The sequence below is a fragment of the Drosophila innubila genome, chromosome X (assembly GCF_004354385.1).
Source record: "Drosophila innubila isolate TH190305 chromosome X, UK_Dinn_1.0, whole genome shotgun sequence".
NCBI lineage: Eukaryota > Metazoa > Arthropoda > Insecta > Diptera > Drosophilidae > Drosophila > Drosophila innubila.
In genome coordinates, this window is record NC_047626.1 from 10,953,253 (window position 1) to 10,974,788 (window position 21,536).

The following is a 21,536-nucleotide window of genomic DNA, read 5'->3' on the forward strand; positions in this document are numbered from 1 at the left end:
CCTCGCTGCAAGCAGGTAGCAACCCTTTAACGACAACAACAATAATAATAACAAATGTCAAATGTTGTTTGTTGTTTCTACTTTTGCTGTTGTTGTTGTTATTGTTATTGTTATTCTAACAAATGGACAACAGTTTTCCTCTGGACAGCCGGAAGGAAATTCGTTAGCGAACGTTGGCCTAACTAAAGAAATGGCCAACGAAAACTGCTGAAAACTGCTGAATATTCAGTCTGAATGGAGGTTAAAACAAGACATTACATTTATGTTTAAACTGACGACGATTAAATACCCTATTTGTGGTAGTCCTGCTTAAAAAAATAACTATAACTTTCTCGTATAATCAAACAAAGTGAAATGGGGGTTGGCGAGCGAAGCGAGCAGGGGGCGGAGCCCCTTAGTAATAATATAAACATAAGATTTTGATACAAATTTGGCTTATGAAGAAATATTAATAAAAATGAGAATACGAATGAGTTTGATAAATATATTTAATCTGCTGAAAAAAACAAGTTCTTAACAAAATAACATTATTATTGAGCTGTTATTCCTTCGGCAGCTATGTGATATCGTAAGCCAAATTAAATGATTTTTATTGATATGCTATCTGTCGCTTTAGGAAACAAATATACCAAATTTAAGCAAGATTGCTCCACTAAGAGTTAAGTTATGATAGGTAGTTAGAGATAATTGTATATACTTATTATTTTAAGATAAATTATAACTGTTGCTATAAAAATACAACTGTACAAAATTTCACTAAGATAATTCCACTCAGAGCTGAGTTCACATAGTTAGTTCAAAAGAAATTTTATTATTGTCAGTTCTAGATATATATAAAATATTATATAATATTATAAAAATGTCTAAGTTTTTCGTACTAGTCCCATAATGAAGACAATCTTTATGTTCTGACTAGCCTTTATTAAACAGCTTTACGTTTTTCCATGTCGGAATCATGGGATACCTTCGGAAAGGGTATTCAAATGATGATAATAATGATGTTGATATTGTTGATGGGCCAAAAGGGCTTGGTTGTCTAAGCTTGGAACTGCTGTCAGTCAGTTTTTGTGCCTTTAAACAAGTAAAAGTGAGTTTATTAAGTTTCAGATTTTAAACAAGTTAATATTTTGAATTTACTAGCAAGCTCATTCAGCTTAGCTGTTCTCCATGCTCACTTTATTTATTTGTTTTTAAAATATTAGCTAGTTTAAGAGTTGTCCTTGATCTTTTGTGAGCTATAGTCCCATGTCCTCCACATCAAATTATTTCAGTTAAATACTAATTTTTTTTGTTTCTAAATAAATGCTGAATAACTTTTTAAGCTAATAGTATTAATGAATGTTTTTAAGCACATATATTGTATATGGTCTTAAGATAAAGATATTCCATTTTTTAAAAATGCTTAAAGAGAGGTAGAAAGATGGAGAGAATTAGAGGTAAAGAGTGTTTTTGGAGTACAACTATAAAAGGTTACACAATCGAATGCCATATAAGGTCGACTCAACAGTGCATTCAACTTGTGGCAACTCAAGTGGCAGCAACACAAATCGATTGACTGACAAAGAGACAGCAAATCAATTGAGTAACTACCTCAGATTCTCCGCCTTAACCCCCCCTTGACCTACTGTCTTAACCCAACAAAGTGCAGACTTTCCTTAAAGCCAAGATCGTTAGATTTGTGAAGATCTGTGATCGGAAGGGAACTGCGAGGGGAGATTCCATGGTTCAGTGACTCTCTCTCGACGGCGCGTCACAAATTGAGTCACAATAGTCTAACGAGCAGCACTAACAATTGTGAATTACTTCACATGATAAGACTAATTTAGCGAGTGTGTTAAAAAATTTTGGTTAATTTGCAGAAACCTTTCACTTTTCCCCCCTCTCAAACTGCCAGACAGGTGTGGGACAAAGAGGAGCAGGTTAGAGAAGGTGAAGCAGGGGATAGAGTATAGGAAGGTATTTCAAAATATAATTAAAAAGGTGTTATTATATTTTCACGCCTCGACTACGCGACGGCCAACTGGTAAAATCAACAAGCAGAGAAAGGAAGGCAAGAAGAAGAGAGAGAGAGAGAGAGAGTGAAGGGAGAGAGGGGGGGGGATGATGGTGGGACAGCCAAAACGTCAACGACTCCGAAGCCGACGAATTATTTGCAGAATCATCAAATTAAAGGTTTGATGTTGATTTTAACAAGCTGCACACGTTGAGTGGGTCAGGGGGTGAGGGGACAGCGGCGAGGGGCAACTGAAAAATATATGGAACTGGAGTTCGAGCTGCAACTTTGCAGTTGGACTTGTTGCTTGGGATAAACAGCAACAACAGCAAGCTGCATATTGAATATGAAAACTGTCATGTCATGCACCCCCGAGAGCAGCTGTAGCACCTCTACCCCCCTCACCACCCCCATCCCACCCTCTCTCATTCTCACTCTTCGCTCTCCGCTCTCTCAGTTCTTCTGGCGATGAGTGTCTGTATAATTTTCGTTCGTTCTCTCGAATTGGCTGTCATAAGTTTTGAGTAGAAAATTGGTGTGCAACACAAGCAACAACAACAACAACAACAGCGAAAAATCCGAGACAACAGTTGCCGTTGCTGTTGTTGTTGTTGTGGTTCTTGTCAAGTGTGGCAGAAGGTGAAGAAGCAGTGAAAGAGAGAGAGATAAAAAAAAAGGATTTCTTGATTGCGATAATGAGTTATACTTAATTTCCAAAGCAGATCGCCAAAGCAGTGGCAACAAGGGGAACTTCAGAAGGGGGCTTGGGAAGGGCAAGAGGTGCGACAATTGAAACAGCAGCCACTTGAGAGCTGACGACGCATCGTACTCGAATCCCACCTTGAGGGTCCCAAGTACAACCTGGTAAACATACGACTTGCGATTTAAATAGATATGAGCTCAAAAGTAGTGCTGATCCTCTCAACTATGACGCCTGACAGCAGAGACAGAGCGAGAGAAACCCAGAGAGAGAGAGAGAGAGATACAGACAGAGAAAGAGTGTTGGGGGGGAAGTAACACTGGGAGACAGAGTGGGGAAAGATACGGTTTATGAAAGCAACTTAAGAGATTAACAACAGTTTTGTTTTAGCAAAATATGTACAGTAAAAAAATGCAGGCAAATTTGAAAAGGGGGCAAAATGGAGGGAGAAAGAGCAACAAAGACAGTTCGGAGAGAAATAAAAGTTGGAAAAGTCAAAGAAAGAAAAGGATTTTTAATGAAACAAATTGAGAGCTTAGCTTGGCTTGTGTTCTTCAAATATAAACTGAGGGGATAAAGACAAAAAGTTGGAGAAAGAGAGCAACGAAATATTGCTAAGTCTTTAAGTCGAAAAGAATAAAGATCTGCTTGATATTTATAATAATATAGTATAATAGAGAAAAAGGGTACGAAAAACAACCAGGAAAACAAATAGGAAGTGGTATATTTTTAGTCTATAAATTTGTGACACAATTGAGAACCTTGAAAACCGTTTTAATATTTAATTTCTTAAGCGATCAATAGAAAAGGAAGGAAAGTAGTACATTAAAAATGGATTTTCTGTATATCCAATGATTGAAATATAGATTAAAAGCGTTCAGTTTCAGTTTTCCGTTCAAGGAATAAACTTGAATTAATTTCATAGAAAAACTGGTTCACAAACTTAATCAATTAATAAGCACAAAAATTGTATATTTTTAATTGTAACAACTTATAAACATTCCATTATACGTACATATATAGTTGGAGAGGTGTATACTTGTTAAATTAAAGCATAAACAGACCTCAACACTACAATTTTCAATTGGTTAATTGGTTCATGGTACGAGTCGAGTACAGGAAATCTATTCATCTAGCTGGGCTACCAAATTTTCAAATGACTAATTTTTTGGGTGTCCAAACACTTGGGCCAACTTCTTCTCACACTCTTTGGGGTCCAATCAAATGTACTATAATAATAATAACAATAACAATTTGTGAGTGTGTTTATGAATGTGTTGTGAGTGTGTTATGAGTGTATGTAGTGGGTGTTGAAAATTGGATTGGATTGGTTTGGTTTCATTTCGATGGCTTTCGATTCGGGTTTTTCGATCAACTGATTGTTGAATTTCCCAAGATCTCGACGATCAACCAGAGACGATTTGAGGATAATGTTTTTTGAGTAAATAAAGCAACTACCTTCGTTTGATTTGTCATGCGATAATTACGCTTTTCAAAATTCGATAATAGGCCTCATTCAACTAAGGCGGCACAATCGATTGCCCTCCTTTTTTGATTCCCCTCACATTCGAGTTATATTCGATCAACAGAGATGTTTCCCCATGATGATGACAGCACTTTGATGATGATGATGATGGTGATGGTGGGAGAGCAGCTTGTTAGCGATTGCTCTAATTGTTTGATGATTTTTCATTTGCTTTCAATATGTGCAGAGCAACAACAACAACATTCACACGAAAGCTGTTTAAATTATATTAAAAGTTGCTGCTGTTAGCCGAGCAATCGATAAATGTGTTAAAATGCGACAAATTATTTCATTTTATCGATTTTTGCGATATTAAATAAAATTAACTAATTGCAAAAATCAATACATTAATCGATGTAGTGTTTTGTTATCGATAACATAAAAACACACATCGATAGTAAGTTCAGTGTGATTTCAGTTTTAAGAAATTTAACAAAGTGTCTTTGCAGTTTTAAATGTTGTACTATCGATATATGTGTGTGACCTATCGATAACAGTAATCGGCTTTCTTGCCATTGCGTTCCATAAATTCAATTGTTTTTTTAATTTTGATAGGAGTTTCTAGACGAACGCTTCTAACATGGCCAAATACACTTCTATGGCAAATGACGCAAATTTTCCTCTTTTCTCCTCATCCAGCTTACCATAATTATGGTTAACCTATCAGTGCGAAATCCGTTTCTACCATCAGCTGAAGCGTTAAGTGTTTAACAAGCTACTTTCCCACTTCAAGGCATCCAAAAAAGTAGCAACAACAGTTGTTGACTGACAAAAAACAACACAGGGCAGAAAAAAAAAAACAAAACCAAAATCGCTCGAAATATTTCGAGATGATGAATTTGCCTGATGAGATCTAAATGAGTGTGCGCTCTGTGCTCATTTTGCGCTAATAAGTCGACAACAACAACCACAGCAACAACAACAACAACAACAACCAGGAACAACGACAAACTCTGAGAAATTAATGACAGTGGGGGAATGAAGGGGAGAGAGAGGCTGGAGCGGGCAGTGCGTGCGTGTTGAGCGCCTTTGGCGTGGGTTTAGCTTTTCTGAATGCGCTGTATACGTTTTTTATACTCTATATTTTTATTTTTCTTTCTAATATATTATTATAGGGCATAATAAAGACTCCAGCAATCTCAGAGTTTTGTGTTATTAATCATAGGTCGATAAAGTTTGTTTTAAATTTTCAATATTTCTTTAGACTTTGCAAAATACTTAAAGTGCTAATTCTTTCGTATTTAAAAAGATAAAATCTTGAAATTTGGTGTTAATTTATGTTATTGAATTAACTTTATGTTCTCAAAATTTCAGAACGATCTGTTTATAATGGCAGCAGTTATTAATATTTGTACACCTATGCTCTGAAATTTCAAAATTTACACTTTCATATAAATATTTTGCTCTATGGTAAATTTGTTTATTATTTGAGATATTTTACATATACTATATTTATGCAGGGTATCAACTAGTCAAACACTGCTCTAATTGTGTTTCACTGCACAAAAAATCATTATCAACGCGGTCTGTTAAGCGACGGGTGAAAACGGTGAAAACAAGGCGAAGGTCACGTTTTCGCGCTGTGGGTGGCAAATACGAATGGAATCCCTCTCGAAATAAATAACAAACAAAAACGCAGCAAATTAATAATAAGCAGCAAAAAAAAGAGACCGGACAGTTGGGCTCAACCTCCCTTTGCTCCCTGACGGACGAACGTTCTCATACTCATTCGGATTCTCATTCCCCCTCGTCTCACACAGATTTGCCGCTAACAGTCGGATAATTGCGACAATGTTGCTGCACTTACACGTGTCATCATCATCATCATCCGGAGTGAGGGAGAGAGAGATGAGAGAATGAGAGTATCATCATCATCATTGAGAACATCATCAGTTGGCATTAGCAGCCTCATCAGCGAGTGGCTATAACTTGTTGTTACACACTTGCCAAAGCAATTGCAACCCTTGAAATACCCTCCAGTCCCCACCCCCTAACCAAAACCTTACCCAACCCTCTCTGCTTTTGAGCGAAAACCACAGTGCCACACATTGTTGCCATTGACTTTTACATGTGTTCCCAGGGCCCGAAACATCAATACAACAAACCCAACCAACTCCCTTTTCCCTTACGCGTTTGTTATTGTTATCCTTGTTGTTGTTTTGTATTATTTTTTTATTATAGCACATTATCTGGCTTTGTCAGTTTGTCGGTGTATGTTTTGATGATTTGCATTCGTATTGAATTTGGGATTAAAAAACAATTTTATTTATGGATTCTAAAGGTTATATTATAAAGAATGGACAAGTTGTTCGGTAAATGGATTTGTAAAAAAATTTACCAACTGTTCAGTTCTATAAAAAAAACTTCACTATTACATTTGGTTTTAAAATAAGTTTTATAAATTTTAATAATGAGTTAATGTAAGTAAGTGATAAATTCTCTGGAAAAACTATAAAATATATTTTTTTAACCAAATAAAGAATTAATCTATTGAGAAATCTGAGACATTCACTATTTTTTTATTTTTTATTTTATTTTATTTTATTTTATTATTTTTTAGACTTCAAATTATTATGTAAAAGGATAGTTCCGAATTTCGAGAGTACGATTATTTTGGAGAAGACTAAAAAAATTTGTAATCAATTCGATAAAGGATGGCTGAAGGATTTGAATAAAATCCTAATGGAATAATTCTTGCTTAGATTTTTAGATGGAAATTAGCTTACAATATCAGGGACCGTAATAATGATTTTTTTTTTTTTAATACAAAAATCACCCAGGGACGTAGAAAAAAGTGAGCTACACCAAAATCTTTAGTTTTATACAATCTCTGCATTTCCCCCATGATCAAAAATAATAATAATCGGTGAAGCAAATCGAAAAAATCTTTATATAATCATTAAGAAGTGATTTTTAAAATAAAACTTATAATGATTACGGTCCCTGTAAAATTTTGTTAGTTGGCGAGTTGAACCGAATTGATTAATATTTATTTATGTATATAAATTTTAAAATTGAGCTCATTATTAAAACACAATTTTAGGAAAAATAGTCCTGAGATGAGCAAAAGTTTTAAATGTGATTTTTTTGATGATGAATATGAAGTGAGATTTGAATACATTTTTAATTGAGAACTGCCATGCCCATTGCAGGTGAAGATCCTAATCAGCAGTTCTACTTTCGGCTACAGTTCCAGTTACAGTTGCAATTCAATTGGAGTCCAAGCCACCCACTTGCTGATGTCGCATTTCCGTTGCATTTTTTCCCGGAATTTCAAGTATAGAAAATTAAAAACCACTTATAACTTTCAGTCTGCCATATCCCATATGCGCGAGGTCTATTAACAGTCAGGGTTGACATCCAAAAAGCAAGAGAGGGAAGCGAAGAAGGGAGAGGGGAATGGAAAGCGGGAGAGGGGAGAGGGGAGAGGGGAAGGGGAACGCGTAGGTAACACAATACGAGAGGCAGCAGCAACAACTACTTAAAATGCAATTATATGCATTATTATTTGGCTGTTGTGCGAGTATTTTTTATTTTTATACAAAAATACGCAGAATATAAAAAAAGAAAAGAAAAGAAACGAAATGAGAAATAATAAAAATGGAAGACGATGATGGCAACCGCCAAGTATTTAAATGCCCACCTCAGCTACTAATTATTACCAGGAAAAACGCTTGAAATTGACGTTTCATTTTGGTTCGGCGGGGCACGTCAACACCAACAAGTGGAGTAAAGAGGGAGAAGCCAAATAGAGAGACAGAGAGAGAGAGAGAGACAGAGCGAATGTGTGTGTGTATTCTTCTTGTAGAATCTACACCTCTTCTGGCAAAGGGGTGTGAGGTCCCAACCAAAGCGTCGGTGTCGTGATTATGCACAACCCGAAATGGGAATGGGTATGGGAATGGAAATGAGAATGAGAATGCAGCGAGATGAGTTAAGATGAGTTGAGACGATCGACTGGATCGACTGGAGTCCAGAGACGAGCCACTCACTTGAGCCACAAACTCTTCAACAGATTAACGCACTCGAGAAATTATAAAAAAATAATATTTTTCTTAGAACTGATACCATTTTAAACGAATTGGTACTCGACTCCAGCTACAGAGGCAACAAAAAGAAATGAAGAAGTTGAACGACGACGATCATCATCATCATGATGATCAAGATCAAGTTGCCCCTAAAGTAAATGCATGTGAAACTGCAGTCGAAAGAGTTGACAAGCTGATTGAGTGAGACAGAGAGACTGGGAGACTGAGCGATCGAGAGAGGGAGGACGATCGAGAGAGAGAGTAACATGATCGCCACAGCAGACGGCATTGCGTCAAGTGGCAGCATCGGCGAGTCGACATGTCTGCCACAAGTCTGGCTGCTGGCTGACTCTGATCTTGCCACAAAAACCAGTCAGTCTACCGGTCGATCGCTTCGGCTTCTTTCGGTTCCCACAACTTTTGGAGGCTGCCAATCGCACTGCAGCTACTCCAAACAAAAAATACAAATGAGAAGAAAAAGCAAGATAAAAAAGTCGAAATACTCCAATGACGATTGCACATTTTGTGTTCGAAGCTTTAACTGAAACTCGGATTCGGATTCGGACTTGGACTCGGAATCGAAATCGGGCTCAGAGACGGCCATTGTGGAGTGGATGTTCATGCTCATTCTATCTACCACACGACGAGTCGCCACTTGAGTAAATTAGTTTCGTAGAACTTGTAGGCTGACTTTGGATCTCTTGCATTGTTTGAATGCCCCCTGAAACTGACTAAAAAAAAAAATAAAAAAAAATACTCTCTTATTGAAATTAGTTGTCTGTGTGTGAGTGTGTGCCACATACATATGCACATTGTACAATGCATATAAGTGTACCTATCTCATCTTTAAAACTCGACGGCTTAGAGAATCGCAAGCTGACATGCCAAGACTTTAAAGAATGAGGTCCCACAGCTTCTCGATTCGTATTCTAAATATGTTTGCTCCCATGCCAATTCAAAGATCATTCTGCCAATTGCAAGTTGTAGTTGTAGCTGTACCTGTTGAGGGTCTTTTGAAAAGTGGGGAGGGGAGCAGATGAGATTGAAGGCATTCGAATTACTTAGTTTTGGCAACGAGTTGAACAAAGTTAAATGCAGAGTTGCATTTATAGTAAATACCAGGGACTGTAATCATTATAAGTTTTATTATAAATCGAATAATCATTATTCTATGAGTTTTGAATCAAAAATAAAACCAGGATGTTATTTTGACTTAAAAAAAAATATATATATAAAATGAAATAATTATATTAATGGAAATATAATTAAAAAAATTTTTTTTTTTTTTTTTTTAAATCTAAAAATGTTTTACTGACTAGGAATGTATATAATTGTTGTCCATATATTCCTGATAAAAAAGTAAAACTAATGATTATTTCTTAAGTTTTATTTTTTTGCTCAAAAATAATGATTATTTCATGGGTGAAATAATAAAATCATAAATCTGAAGATCATTGCAAAGATTACCCTTAAAGAAAAATTTTGGTATATGTTTTTCGTTTTTTTACAGTTACTAGAAGTGAATGAAGTTTTCAATTGTAAAAAAAGACAAAATAAACATTTTTTACTTTCCCTGGTAAATACAAGAATTTAAATGCAAATTCTGAAAATTATTCTTATTTTTTGATACTCCAAATTTTATTTACAGTCCCCAACTTTTGCCACATTATAACACACATATCTCTCTCGATTTCGAGTTTTCGATCAGTTTTTTATCAGTGTATGTTTAGTTAAAATATGTAAATATTCAAATTACCAAAAAGCTATTTTTGATAAACTTTAAATTCTCAGTAAAATGGCTATATCCAACTAGTGTTGTAGTGCTTTTGTGATTATCAGCAGTTCAAATATGTATGAAAAGCCTATTTCAAATACTTTTCATTTACTTTATACCCTGTAGTTCTCTTTTGTAAAACAGTCTGTAATTGTGTTTTTCTGTCTATGTATGTGTAGCTATTCAAATGTCCATGTAGACAGACAAATAGTGTATACCAGTCAGAGCAACGAATGCGATAATTTGAACTTCAAATTCAAATCCGAAAATTCGAAAAATCCCGACCAGCAAATTCGAGCAAAGTCGAGTGAATTTTTTGGGTTTTGTTTTGTCGGGGTTGCAAATTATTCACACATAAATGTGTAATTACCCAGGCATAGAACAAAACAACGGCAAATTACACACAGACAGACACACACACACTCAGACATTAGCACATGCACATACACACTCACACACACACACACACACATACAGCTGTTAAATTGGCAAAAAGTTCTGTTGGCAAAAGTTGAAGAGTTGCGCCGCCAACTGCCTTTGTCTCTCTCTCTCTTTCTCTTTCTCTCTCTCTTTCTCTCTCTCTATGTGTGTGTGTGTGAGTGTGGGCGTGGTCGCCTCTTTTCTACTGCTGCTGCTGCTGCTGGCATGGAAAATTAACAATTTTTCAATTAAAATCAATACCGAGTGCTTTTTTCGGTTCTCGGTTTTGAAGTCAACTGCAAATTGTGGGCGTTTGTATGTGTTTCCCTTTTCTGTATTTTAGGGAAGAGAAAGGGGTATGCCAGGGCTAGGTAATCTACAGCTGCACATGATATCTTACACTGTCTAATGTGTCTGTGTGTGTCTCTGTGTGTGTTGTTGTTGTTGCTGTTGTTGTGCACATTTCATGAAAATAGCTTAAGTGCCTAAAAATATGCAACACATGCATATGTATGTGTGTGTGTGTGTGTGTGTGTGTGTCAGTTGTGCTTGCTTAGCTTGTATATGTATGTTTTGGGTATGCATGTGTACACTGCAAGAAAAAGTTATACTAAGATTTAAGTTTAAAATTCTTGATTCTAGCAGGTATTTTTATACCCTGAGCCCATTAAAATGGGCAAAAAAGGGTATAATGTGTTTGGCAGAATGTGTGTAACAGGTAGAAGAGGGCGTGGCAGACACCCCAAAGTATATATATTCTCGATCAGAATCAACAGCTGAGTCGTTTGAGCCATGTCCGTCTGTCTGTCCGTCCGTCTGTCCGTCTGCCTGTCCGTCTATCTGTCCGTCTGTTTGAACGCGTCGATCTCAGAGATCCAAAAGAGCTAAAGACTTCAAACTTGGTAGGTAGGTTCCTGGATACCTCACGCAGATCAAGTTTGTTTTTATTTTTGGATCGAACCACTATATCATATAGCTGACGTAGGAAAGATAGATCGAAAATGAAGTTTTAGTATGAAAAACTTCTTGGTAATTTAGATATCTCGACCAATTTGACACATTATACATCTGGGCTGGTATTAAACATCCTTCCCAAATTTGGTTCAAATCGGCCCACTATATCATATAGCTGCCATACAGACGTTCAATCGAAAACCAAGTTTTAGTATGAAAAAGTTTTTTTTTTTGAGATATCTTAACCAAACTTATAGTATATGAATTTAAGTTGGTGTGTTTATCCCGAACAAATTTGGTGCAGATCGGTTTCCTATAGGAACAATTATTTAAGTATGTATGTATTGAGGATATTATTGTTAAACTAAGATAATATGCGGATAAAATAACAACGACTCAACATTAGTAAAATGGAAGTAGACTAATAGAAGAATAAGGCTAAAAAAAGACTATTCTTACTGAGCCCAGAAAATTAAAATATTAGCTGGAGCGAAATGAAAAGTAGTGCTTGAATCACGTAATTTGTACAATTAGGAATATCCAGGATAGTTTCATAATTGATTTTATTACGGATTTCCGGTTTTTTTTTTCCGTGTATGTGTGTCTGTCTACTATATATGTCGCTTTTGTTGTTAGTTTTTTGGGCGCCGTTGTTGCCAACAAGTAAAATTTCTAAAGCTTTTTTGCCGACAGCTTAACAAAGAGCAAGCGAGAGAGGGAGTGAGGGAGTGAGAGAGGGAAGCACACACACACAAAGACACAAATAGTGCCGTTATTTTGCATGACATTTGCAGGCTGTTTGCTCGTGCATGTGCGTGTGTGTGTGTGTGTGTGTGTGTGTGTGTGTGTGTGTGTTCTTGGGGTCGTAGTCAACTCTGCTGCAGCGTTGCGGTCGTTTGGTCTTTAGAGTATTTTGTGGTTGTCTAACTGTTGAGCTATACACCAAGTGTGTGTGTGTGTTTAGAGCTAGTGTTGCTTACAGGCATGTGGGTGTAGTCTAAACACATACACACACACACACACATGCAGAGAGACGTAGTGACAGTCGTTGACTATTTGCGGGCACCGCAAACAACGTTAAATGCAAATTTACGCCAAGCATCGTACTCCATAACCATCAAGCTCCCCTCTCCCCCCTCTACCCACTGCTGGCTGCTTCTGCTAAGCAACACCCCCCGCTGTGCTGTGCTGGCAACCCCCAAGGCTCCACAATCCCTTTCCTCCCGCCGCATTCTCTAAGCCAAGAGTTACACACAAAATGGCCGTACTTTGGTGCCATTGCCTCAGTTGTTGTTGTTGTTGTTGTTGTTGATGACTATTGCCGTTATTGCCAAGTGCGTGTGAGGGAGAAAGAGAGTGTTGGGGAAACTGAGACAGGAATAGAACGTCTCTGGGCTGAATTGAAGTGTTAGTTGTAATGCTACTAATTGGACTCGCTTTTAGCAACGCTTCATGTGCCCCCAAGCAAGCCAAAAGCAAAGCTCCTTCAAAGTGCCCACTCATATACAGTCTATCTCTCTCTCCCTCTCCCTCTCTCTTCCTCCCTCGCTGTGTGCTATTGCAAAGTCTATAATTGGAAAATTTTACACACTCGAAATTCAATTTTCAACTAGAAGTAGTTCTCGTAGATTTTGCTATGAGCTAAGTAAGTGTAGTATTAGCACAACCCGTTGGCAAGAGACCAAAGTAAAGGGTATGCAGAGTAGTGCGGTCTTGTCAAGGATAGTAGGGGATGTTAGGGTAGGTTAGGGTAGGGGAAGGGGCGGGGGAGTGCTAAGTGGTGTTGCCGCAAAAGGAAGCAGAGAGCAGCTTGTTTAGTAAGTTAATAACGTTGACAATATGCAACTAAATACGAAATGTAATTAGTAAGCACTCTCCTTCTCTCTCTCCCTCTCTTTCTCCCTCTCTCTGTGCCTCTTTGCTGCACATATCGATAGCAACATTTTAATTATCGATATGTAAAGCAAGGAAATTTGCATTGATTAAGTAACTGATAGCACAGCATGCACGTTAGCAGAGAGTTTTCTTAGCTTGTGAGAGAGTAGTTTCTCAATTGAGCAGAAGAGAATTTTGTGTATCGATGGGAGCGATAATAATGTATCGATATGTGTTTGATAAATGTTGCACATGGCGTTAAGTGAGTCTAAAATTACTTAGCTAATGACATTTAAAGGGTACTAAATAATGATAGCGATAAATTTATCGATAACAATTTAGCCATAGCTGCAGAGCAGATTTAATGAATATTGCTCAACTATAAATAAAATTTCTTTAAATTAATTTACAAAAATAAAAATGTTATCGATAATATTTTAGCGATAACGACTACACTTTTAATTTTGGCATAAATGCAAAGATTTAGTGAAAAGAAGTGCTATAAATGATGGATTTGCTTTGAATAACGTATCATTGGCATTCACAACATGTTAAAGTTATCGAGAAGGCTTAAATAAGTAATCGACTAAATCGATAAGTTTGCATTATATGGAGCAGAAGGAAAGTTTATCGATGCTACTTAGAAAATAACGTATCGATAACTTATTATTTTACTAGATATATATAATTAACGATTAATCTGCCAATTAAGCTGTCTATAAATTCAAATATAGTTGAGTTAAATTATTAGCTTTGGTTATCGATACTTTTTTGTTATTTAGCTAGCTACAAATGCTAATATCGTGAGCCGTTTCAGCGATAACTTGTTAGCTTAAGTGATCGATTATTTTGATTATTAACAGATACTTGGAAATTCCCTTACATCCGACTGCAAGAATGTCCTGTTTCCCTACACATGTTATGCTATGTCCATGGCTTAATCTCAGCTGCAGTCAGTGAGTTGCAAGTCAAGTCTTCGAGCCGAGAGCCAAGTGCCTGGGCACTTGAGGCGACTCCCTGCACATTAGCAACGCCGCCAAGAAGCACATGAGAATGAGAGGACAATCGAGAACGGGGATAGGGATGAGGATGTGGCTAAGGACGAGGACGAGGACGAGTCATAGGCCCGTCCCAGTTTCACTTGCAAGTGCCGCCTGCCTTCGGTTCCATCTCGCTTCTCACGGTCCGTGAGTGGTGCACTCGATGCGGGTAAAAGGGCAAATTCTGATGGCAGGACGGGAAGGCGGAGAAACAGGGGGTGTATAGGGTGGGGCAGGGTAAGGGTAGGGGTAAGGGGTGCCGTAACCGCGCCATAATTACACATTTTTCCCCTATTTGTTGTTGTTGTTTTCCTGTCTGAATTCTTTTGCTAATCAAACATATCGAAAGAGCGAGAGCGAGAGGGAGAAATAGAGAGAGAGAGAGAGAGAGAGAGAGCGAGGAGCATACGAATTTCCTGAGCTTTTTAAGGGTGGCAATTTGGCGACGTTGAAGTTCACTCGTTGAAAGCACACACACACACACATACACACTGTCTGCCTCTCACTCACTCCAGTGTGCGGCATCTCGCTCACACTTGCAGACTGTGACATTTTGGGCTAGAACAATAACGGCCATTAAAATGCTTAATTATAAATTCGCAAACGTAGCTGATTTTTTGTAGACCCACCGCATTGCACCCCCCTCATCCCCCCACCCCTCCCGCCACTCCACTCTCACTCTCCGCCGCTGACAGGACGCTGACGTAGCTAAAGAACGCAAAGGATTCTATAAGCAGGCTGAAAAAGAGACAGAGACAGAGGGAGGGAGTGAGAGAGACTGCACTTGAGTTCTTGCTGCAGTTGATGGCTTATTAGAACTCAGGCTTAAGGACGAGTGCTGGGACTTAAAGGATGAGTCGCTGGATAACAATAAAAGTGCCTGCATACAGGACGAAGAGGTGTGAAAAATCAGCACTGAAAGATCCAAACAAAGACAATGAGACAAAGCGGAAATGCAAATTCCTTGCGCTCTCTATCTCTTTTTAACTCGAGTTGAGTCGTTCCTTGTCTTCAGTTGTTGTTGTTGTTTTTTTTTTTTTATATTGAATCGTTGCCCGTCTTTAATTGAAATCTCAATTCTTGGGGATTTCTTCAACTGTTTTGCCAACAGGCAACACCTACACAGTATGTGTGTGTGTTTTTTTTTCCAAGGCGGATGTAATTAGTTTGTTAATTCATTAAATACAGCCACAATCGGTTGCCCGTCTCTTTCTTTTGGCCAAACAATAGACATCATATCAAATTACCTCTGCTGCCTGCCATACACACTCACACTCGCTTATTCATGACTCATACTCACTCACTGAGTTACTCACCTGTATGCGATCCTCGGGCAATTCCGTTTTCAATGACAGCATCTCGCGGGCATAGACATCGGGATAATGCGCCTCCTTGAACGCTTCCTCCAGCTTCTCCAGCTGATAGCTGGTGAATATGGTTCGGCTATGTCGTCGCTTCTTCTTCTTCTTTTTGCTATTCGGTCCAACGCCCATTCCAACTCCGACGCCAGCGCCAACGCCAACACCAAATCCATTCAATCCATCCATGCCAAAGTCCTTGGCTGCCAATGAGCCTGAGGAAACAAAAAAGTTGCACAACAATTTTAATTCAAATTTAAACTAAAACAAGGTTTCTGTTTTTAGTGTATTTAAATTGCTTTCAACTTCAATACGATTGAATAGAGTTTTCAATCTGCTGGAATCAATCAAAGATGTTATTTTTGTTTTAAATATTGTATTAATTTTGATGTAAGCTTTTAGGTTGTCATTTCTTTAAATTAAATTTATTTCATTCAATTTCTTTTCAATTCAATTTAAATTCAATCGATTTAAGTCTTAAGTTGTTTTATTAGTACTATTGTTGTTGCTATAAACTTAAGGTTCACTTTGTATTTCAATTTCGATATGTCGAAAATGAAGGTTTAGTATGAAAAAGTTTTTTGTTTTTTGAGATATCTTAACCACACTGATAGAATATACATGTGAGCTGGTACTATACATTCTAAACAAATTTTGTTAAAATCGGTAAACGATATCATATAGCTGCAATAGAGACACTCAGTCGAAAATTAAGTTTTAGTATGAAAAAGTTTTTTGTTTTTTGAGACAACTTGACCAAACTCATAGAATATGCATTAAAGTTGGTGTTATTTATCCTGATCAAAATTGGTTCTAATCAGTTTCATATATCATATAGCTGTCATATGGACAATCGGTCGAAAATCATCTTTCAGGAAATAGTACCTGGGCACAGGCTATTCTACCGTCGAGCGTGCTCGACTGCAGCCGCCCCTCACCGCGAGGGAAGCGAGCAGGGGGCGAGTCCCCCTTTCTTCACTTCAATTCCTTGTCAGAATTAGTGCACAGCATTTACAGTTTTGTTCCCATGACCTACACACAGTTTACAAAAAAAAAAAAGAGATTGCCTCCAGTCTACTCCAACTCCAATCTCAATCCCAATCCGGCGCTGAAGCACGACTTTAAGTGTTTTTAGTTTATTTTTTTTTAGTTTGTTGTTCTTTTGTTTTTCTTTCAACTTGGCTGGCAATCAACTGGGGTAGTCTCTGTTATTTTAAATATTTAATAATTGTATCTAGTTTCCCACTTCCTTTGGCATATTCTTACAAGGAAAACTCCACTTGACATTGTCATGACCTGCACATACAAATTGGGGAAAAGTGAAAGCGGCAACCAAGTTTTGAGGACTCTGCGAATGATGAGCGTTGACAGTTTGTTTTCCTTTTGATGATGAAGATGTAGATGAAGATGATGATGATGATGTTGTTGTTATGCAGTGTGAAGATTATGAAGAAGATCTTGTAATGCCGCTGATCAACGTTGCCAAATCGTCAATCATTGAACTGAAGATGACTTTCAATGGCAAATCGAAGATTGAAGCACCCGGAAAACACAGAAAAAGCAAACGAACACGAGTTGAAAGAGAAGGAGGGGAGCTAGTAACTGAGAGAGTGGAGTGGAGTGCCTACAGCAACAACAGCAACAACAACAGCAACAACAACAACAACATTCAGTCACAGATTTTTTTTTGTTTTGGGAAAGTACAACAACAATTCGCATTGAAATTCGATATGAAAAATTAAGTAGAAGTTGCCGTTGTCGAGTTGTTCAAGTGAATCGTTGACGGGGATCCTTCTCAGCTCTTCGCGTTGTTGAATTTCTTTAAGTAAGGGGCAATTTGATGTTAAAGAGGGAACAGGCAGGGGAGAGAAGCCTCTTCGCATTTCCACAAAAATATGCGTGAAAAACAAGCATCGCATTTTGGTTGAATGCAAACGATTGAAGTGGAAATTGTGTTGTGTGTAATGAATGCGATTTTTGGCATCTTAAATTACCAATAGAAATGCAGCAAAGGCAATTTTTCAATATACATAAAAATGTAAGCCACACAATAAACATTATAAATACATAAATACATTAAAAACAGTACGTTTAATTATCTCTACATGTTGCATTTCAATTTCCACATTTTTAATTCATTATTTTAATTTAATTTCAGTTGAATTCAATGCGCGTTTTTATGTATTTGTATTTAACATTAAATTTGTATTTTATATATTTTCATATCCAATTTAAATGCAAACAACAATTTTCCAAAAATGTAGGCCAGATTTGTTGCAATTGCATATCGAATTTTATTTATTATACGAGCATGAAGTTAATTTAATATGACCTTTCTGCATATGTACTTATATTAAATTCAATTTAACTACCTCCTCACCTATAAGATTATACTGCATTATTTATACAGAATGCTTTTCACAAATATTATTTCTTGTACTAAATGCTACTAAATGGCGTTATTAGCACCAATTAATTTACAGTTTCAATCAATACATTTATTCTATTACGATCTCAATTAAATTGACCTATATTCCAAATTCAATTATATTTGAACTAATTAGAGTCTGAGTAAATTATATATATTTCATTTGTCAATATTTTATTCCATCTTTCGATCAGTGCAATATACTGTCGCTAATTAAAAGTGTGCGTGTGTGTGTGTGTGTGTTGTATAAATCTAATTATATAATTAAGTATGATGAGCAAATGTGCAAAATTAGTTAATTCTGTGCGCACAAAAGTAGGCAACATAAATTTAGCTTTTGTATGTTTACACTTTGCCAGCGCACTTTTAATGAGCTCACGCATTCACACACACACACACACATGCAAACACACACCCACATGCATACACACACATACACACACACAAGCAGACACAAAGAACACACGCAACGCAGCTTTATTATTGAAAGTTTTCGCCTCGAACATGAAAGTCAACGCGCTCAACATCGACACACACACACACACACACACGCATACACAGCATGCCAACACAGACACACACACACACACACACACGCACATGCATCACAACATATTAGCAATTAAAATTTTCTTAGTTAATTACTTTAAGCAGACGACGTCGACACGAAAATTCCAGAGCGAAAAATGTCGCAGCAAATGAAAGACGACAAAGAGCCAGGCACAAGAGAGAGTAGTATAAAAAGAAAGAGAGAGAGGGAGAGAGAGAGAGAGAGAGAGAGAGGGGTAGGGGAAGAGACTTGTGCCAGTTCTACGTCCTCGCTGCCAAGTGAATTTTATGAAATTTATGCGCATTTCACTAGAAAATTTAATTAGGAAATCTAATTTGCTCAAAAGCGCATAAAAAATGTCGCCCAACAACAACGAGAACAACGACGGGCGTCGCGGGCGCCCAACGATGTTCCAGCTTGGGCGCCATTTTTGTTAGTCTTCCCAGTGTGTCTGTGTGTGTGTGCGTTTATTGTCAACGCTGGCAGCATGAGGGGGTGGACAATGGGGGCGGAGAGTGGGGGGTGTGGCAGAGATACATGCATCAAGTAACCAACAAAATGACTAATTCGTGCCACATGTGTGTGCGTGTGTGTGTGTGTGTGTGTGTGTGTGGGTGTGTATGTGTGCCGCATAAACAGTTGCATGGCAAAATACGCTAATAAAGTGGCTGAGTTGTTGGCTGCGTCGCGACGTCGACGTCGACGTCAACAGCGACAGCGACAGCGCTGTCGTCTACTCATTGCGATTTGCATTAGCGTCAAAGTGGCTGCGTTTTTGTGCATGTGTGTGTGTGTGTGTGCTACTCTCTCTATCTCTGTTCCACTCTCTCTATGTTTCTCCCTCTGTCACTTTGTGTGTGTGTGTGTGTGTGACTTTTCGCAAGCTTTTTTCGTACTAATTAGAAATTAAATTGAATTATTTGCTTGAGAAATCAAAAAACAAAATGTATCAAAAAGGGCAACAAAATTGCATAGAAAATGAGAGCAAGAGAAGGAGAGAGGTAGAGAAAGAAAGGGAAGTAATTGTGAGAAAATTAGTGAGTACATATAAGAAAATGTTTGTATATTATAAAGGAATGTAAGTAAAAAGTAAGTAAAAAGTGAGGTATATTTCAAATAAATGGAATGGAATAAATGAAAAATTATAAAGAGTAAAAATAGGAACAGGAACTTTTAATTTTAAATATTTTTTAATCTAATGCAGACAATAAAAAAGATAAATCAAAACAATATTCATATAGCAATTACTTTTTAAATTAAAAAATAATTATTTTATTAAAAGTAGAGGAAAATAAAGTTCGCCTTAAATTCTTTCATAAAATATTATGAAAAGAAAATGTTAAGCATGTCAACAAGGATAAAAGTGCGACTTTTTTTACATAATATATTAAGAAATGGTTCCTAATCAAACAAAAAACACTTCCAATCACATTATCCGTTAAAAAAAAAATGTGACAACAATATATTATTTTGAATAGTCAATAGTTTAGTGTATTCAATTGTGTTAAACGAAAAGTGCAAAATAATTTCGTATTTTTTTTATAAAACACATTTCTTTTTAATATTTAGGCAAGGACATGAATAATCAGGGCAATCAATTACCCCCGGATTTTGACTGTCAAGATGCCGTTGTCGAATATAATCCATATGAGATAAATGGTGGATCCGTTGTGGCCATTGCAGGTGATGATTATGCTATTATTGCTGCCGATACACTGCTGACCAATGAAAATGGTTTGCTTTACTCGAGCGATCAGAGAAAACTTTTCCAAATCACACCGAAAGCGGTTTTGGGATGTTCCGGATGCTGGTGTGATATTCTTGGTTTATCTGAGCAGCTTCAAATACGCAGGCAAATGTATGAACAAACTCATAACAGAGAAATGCCGCTCCATTCTGTAGCCCAACAGATTTCGGTGCTCCAATATGAACGGCGATTTTTCCCCTATCTGGTGTATAATATTTTGGCAGGAATCGATAAAAATGGCAAGGGAGCCGTCTTCTCATATGATGTCATTGGTCATCGTGAACGATCCGCTTACTATGCTAATGGAACTTCGGGTAAAATGTTGGTTCCAGTGCTTGACAATTGGATTGGTTCCGAAAAGCCTAGTTTCACTCCCGAAGGAACTTCCCCACTAACAAAGGAGCAGGCAACAGCAATTGTTGTCGAGTGCTTCAATTCGACAAATGAACGGGAGGCGGCTCTAATAAATATCATTACCAAAGATGGTATAGAGGAAAGATCAATGGCATCGAAGAACAGTTAAGGCGGAATATCATTTGGAATTAAATTTGCCGTGACAACATGCACACACACTTATATAAATAAACGAATTTGATGTTCTTAACTTTCTGGTTTCCATTTATTATTTTTCCACACCCATTCTGCATTTAAAGTTAATTAATTTCGAAAAAAAAAAAATTTCCCTCTAGATATGGGTTGAGATTTTAATACCATAGGGTCCCCCCTTTGAAATTTTGAAAATTAAAAATTTTTAATCTCAACTTTTCACTTTTAATCAACTCCTTATAGCGTTATTAGTATAAAACAACACTTTAAATTTGATTCTGAGACGTTTCACTTTTTTGTAAAAAATCATGGTAAATCGGACAAAAATTTTGACTTGTTAAGTTGCTAGTCAAAAGTTTGACTAACTTCAAACTTTCATAACTTTGTAAAAACAAAACCGATTTTGAAGTGAAATGTCATTTTGATCATGGTTTGGCGTCTTAATTCATTCTGCATTTAAAGTTAATTAGTTTCGAAAAAAATAAATTTCCCTCTAGATATGGGCTTAGATTTTAATACCATAGGGTCCCCCCTTTGAAATTTTGAAAAATGAAAATTTTAAATCTCAAGTTTTTACTTTTAATCAACTCCTTATATC

At 37.0% G+C, this 21,536-nt stretch overlaps 1 protein-coding gene across 2 annotated transcripts in view; it reads right to left on the reverse strand.

Moving 5' to 3' along the window:
• The window catches only part of LOC117785209 (chromatin modification-related protein EAF1), a 58,329-nt gene that overhangs the window by 22,039 nt on the left and 14,754 nt on the right, over positions 1–21,536 (reverse strand). For both annotated transcript variants that reach the window (XM_034623127.1, XM_034623135.1), the window contains exon 3: positions 15,626–15,882. In XM_034623127.1, the coding sequence (XP_034479018.1) occupies positions 15,626–15,882 (257 nt within the window). The remainder of the gene's footprint in view (positions 1–15,625; positions 15,883–21,536) is intronic.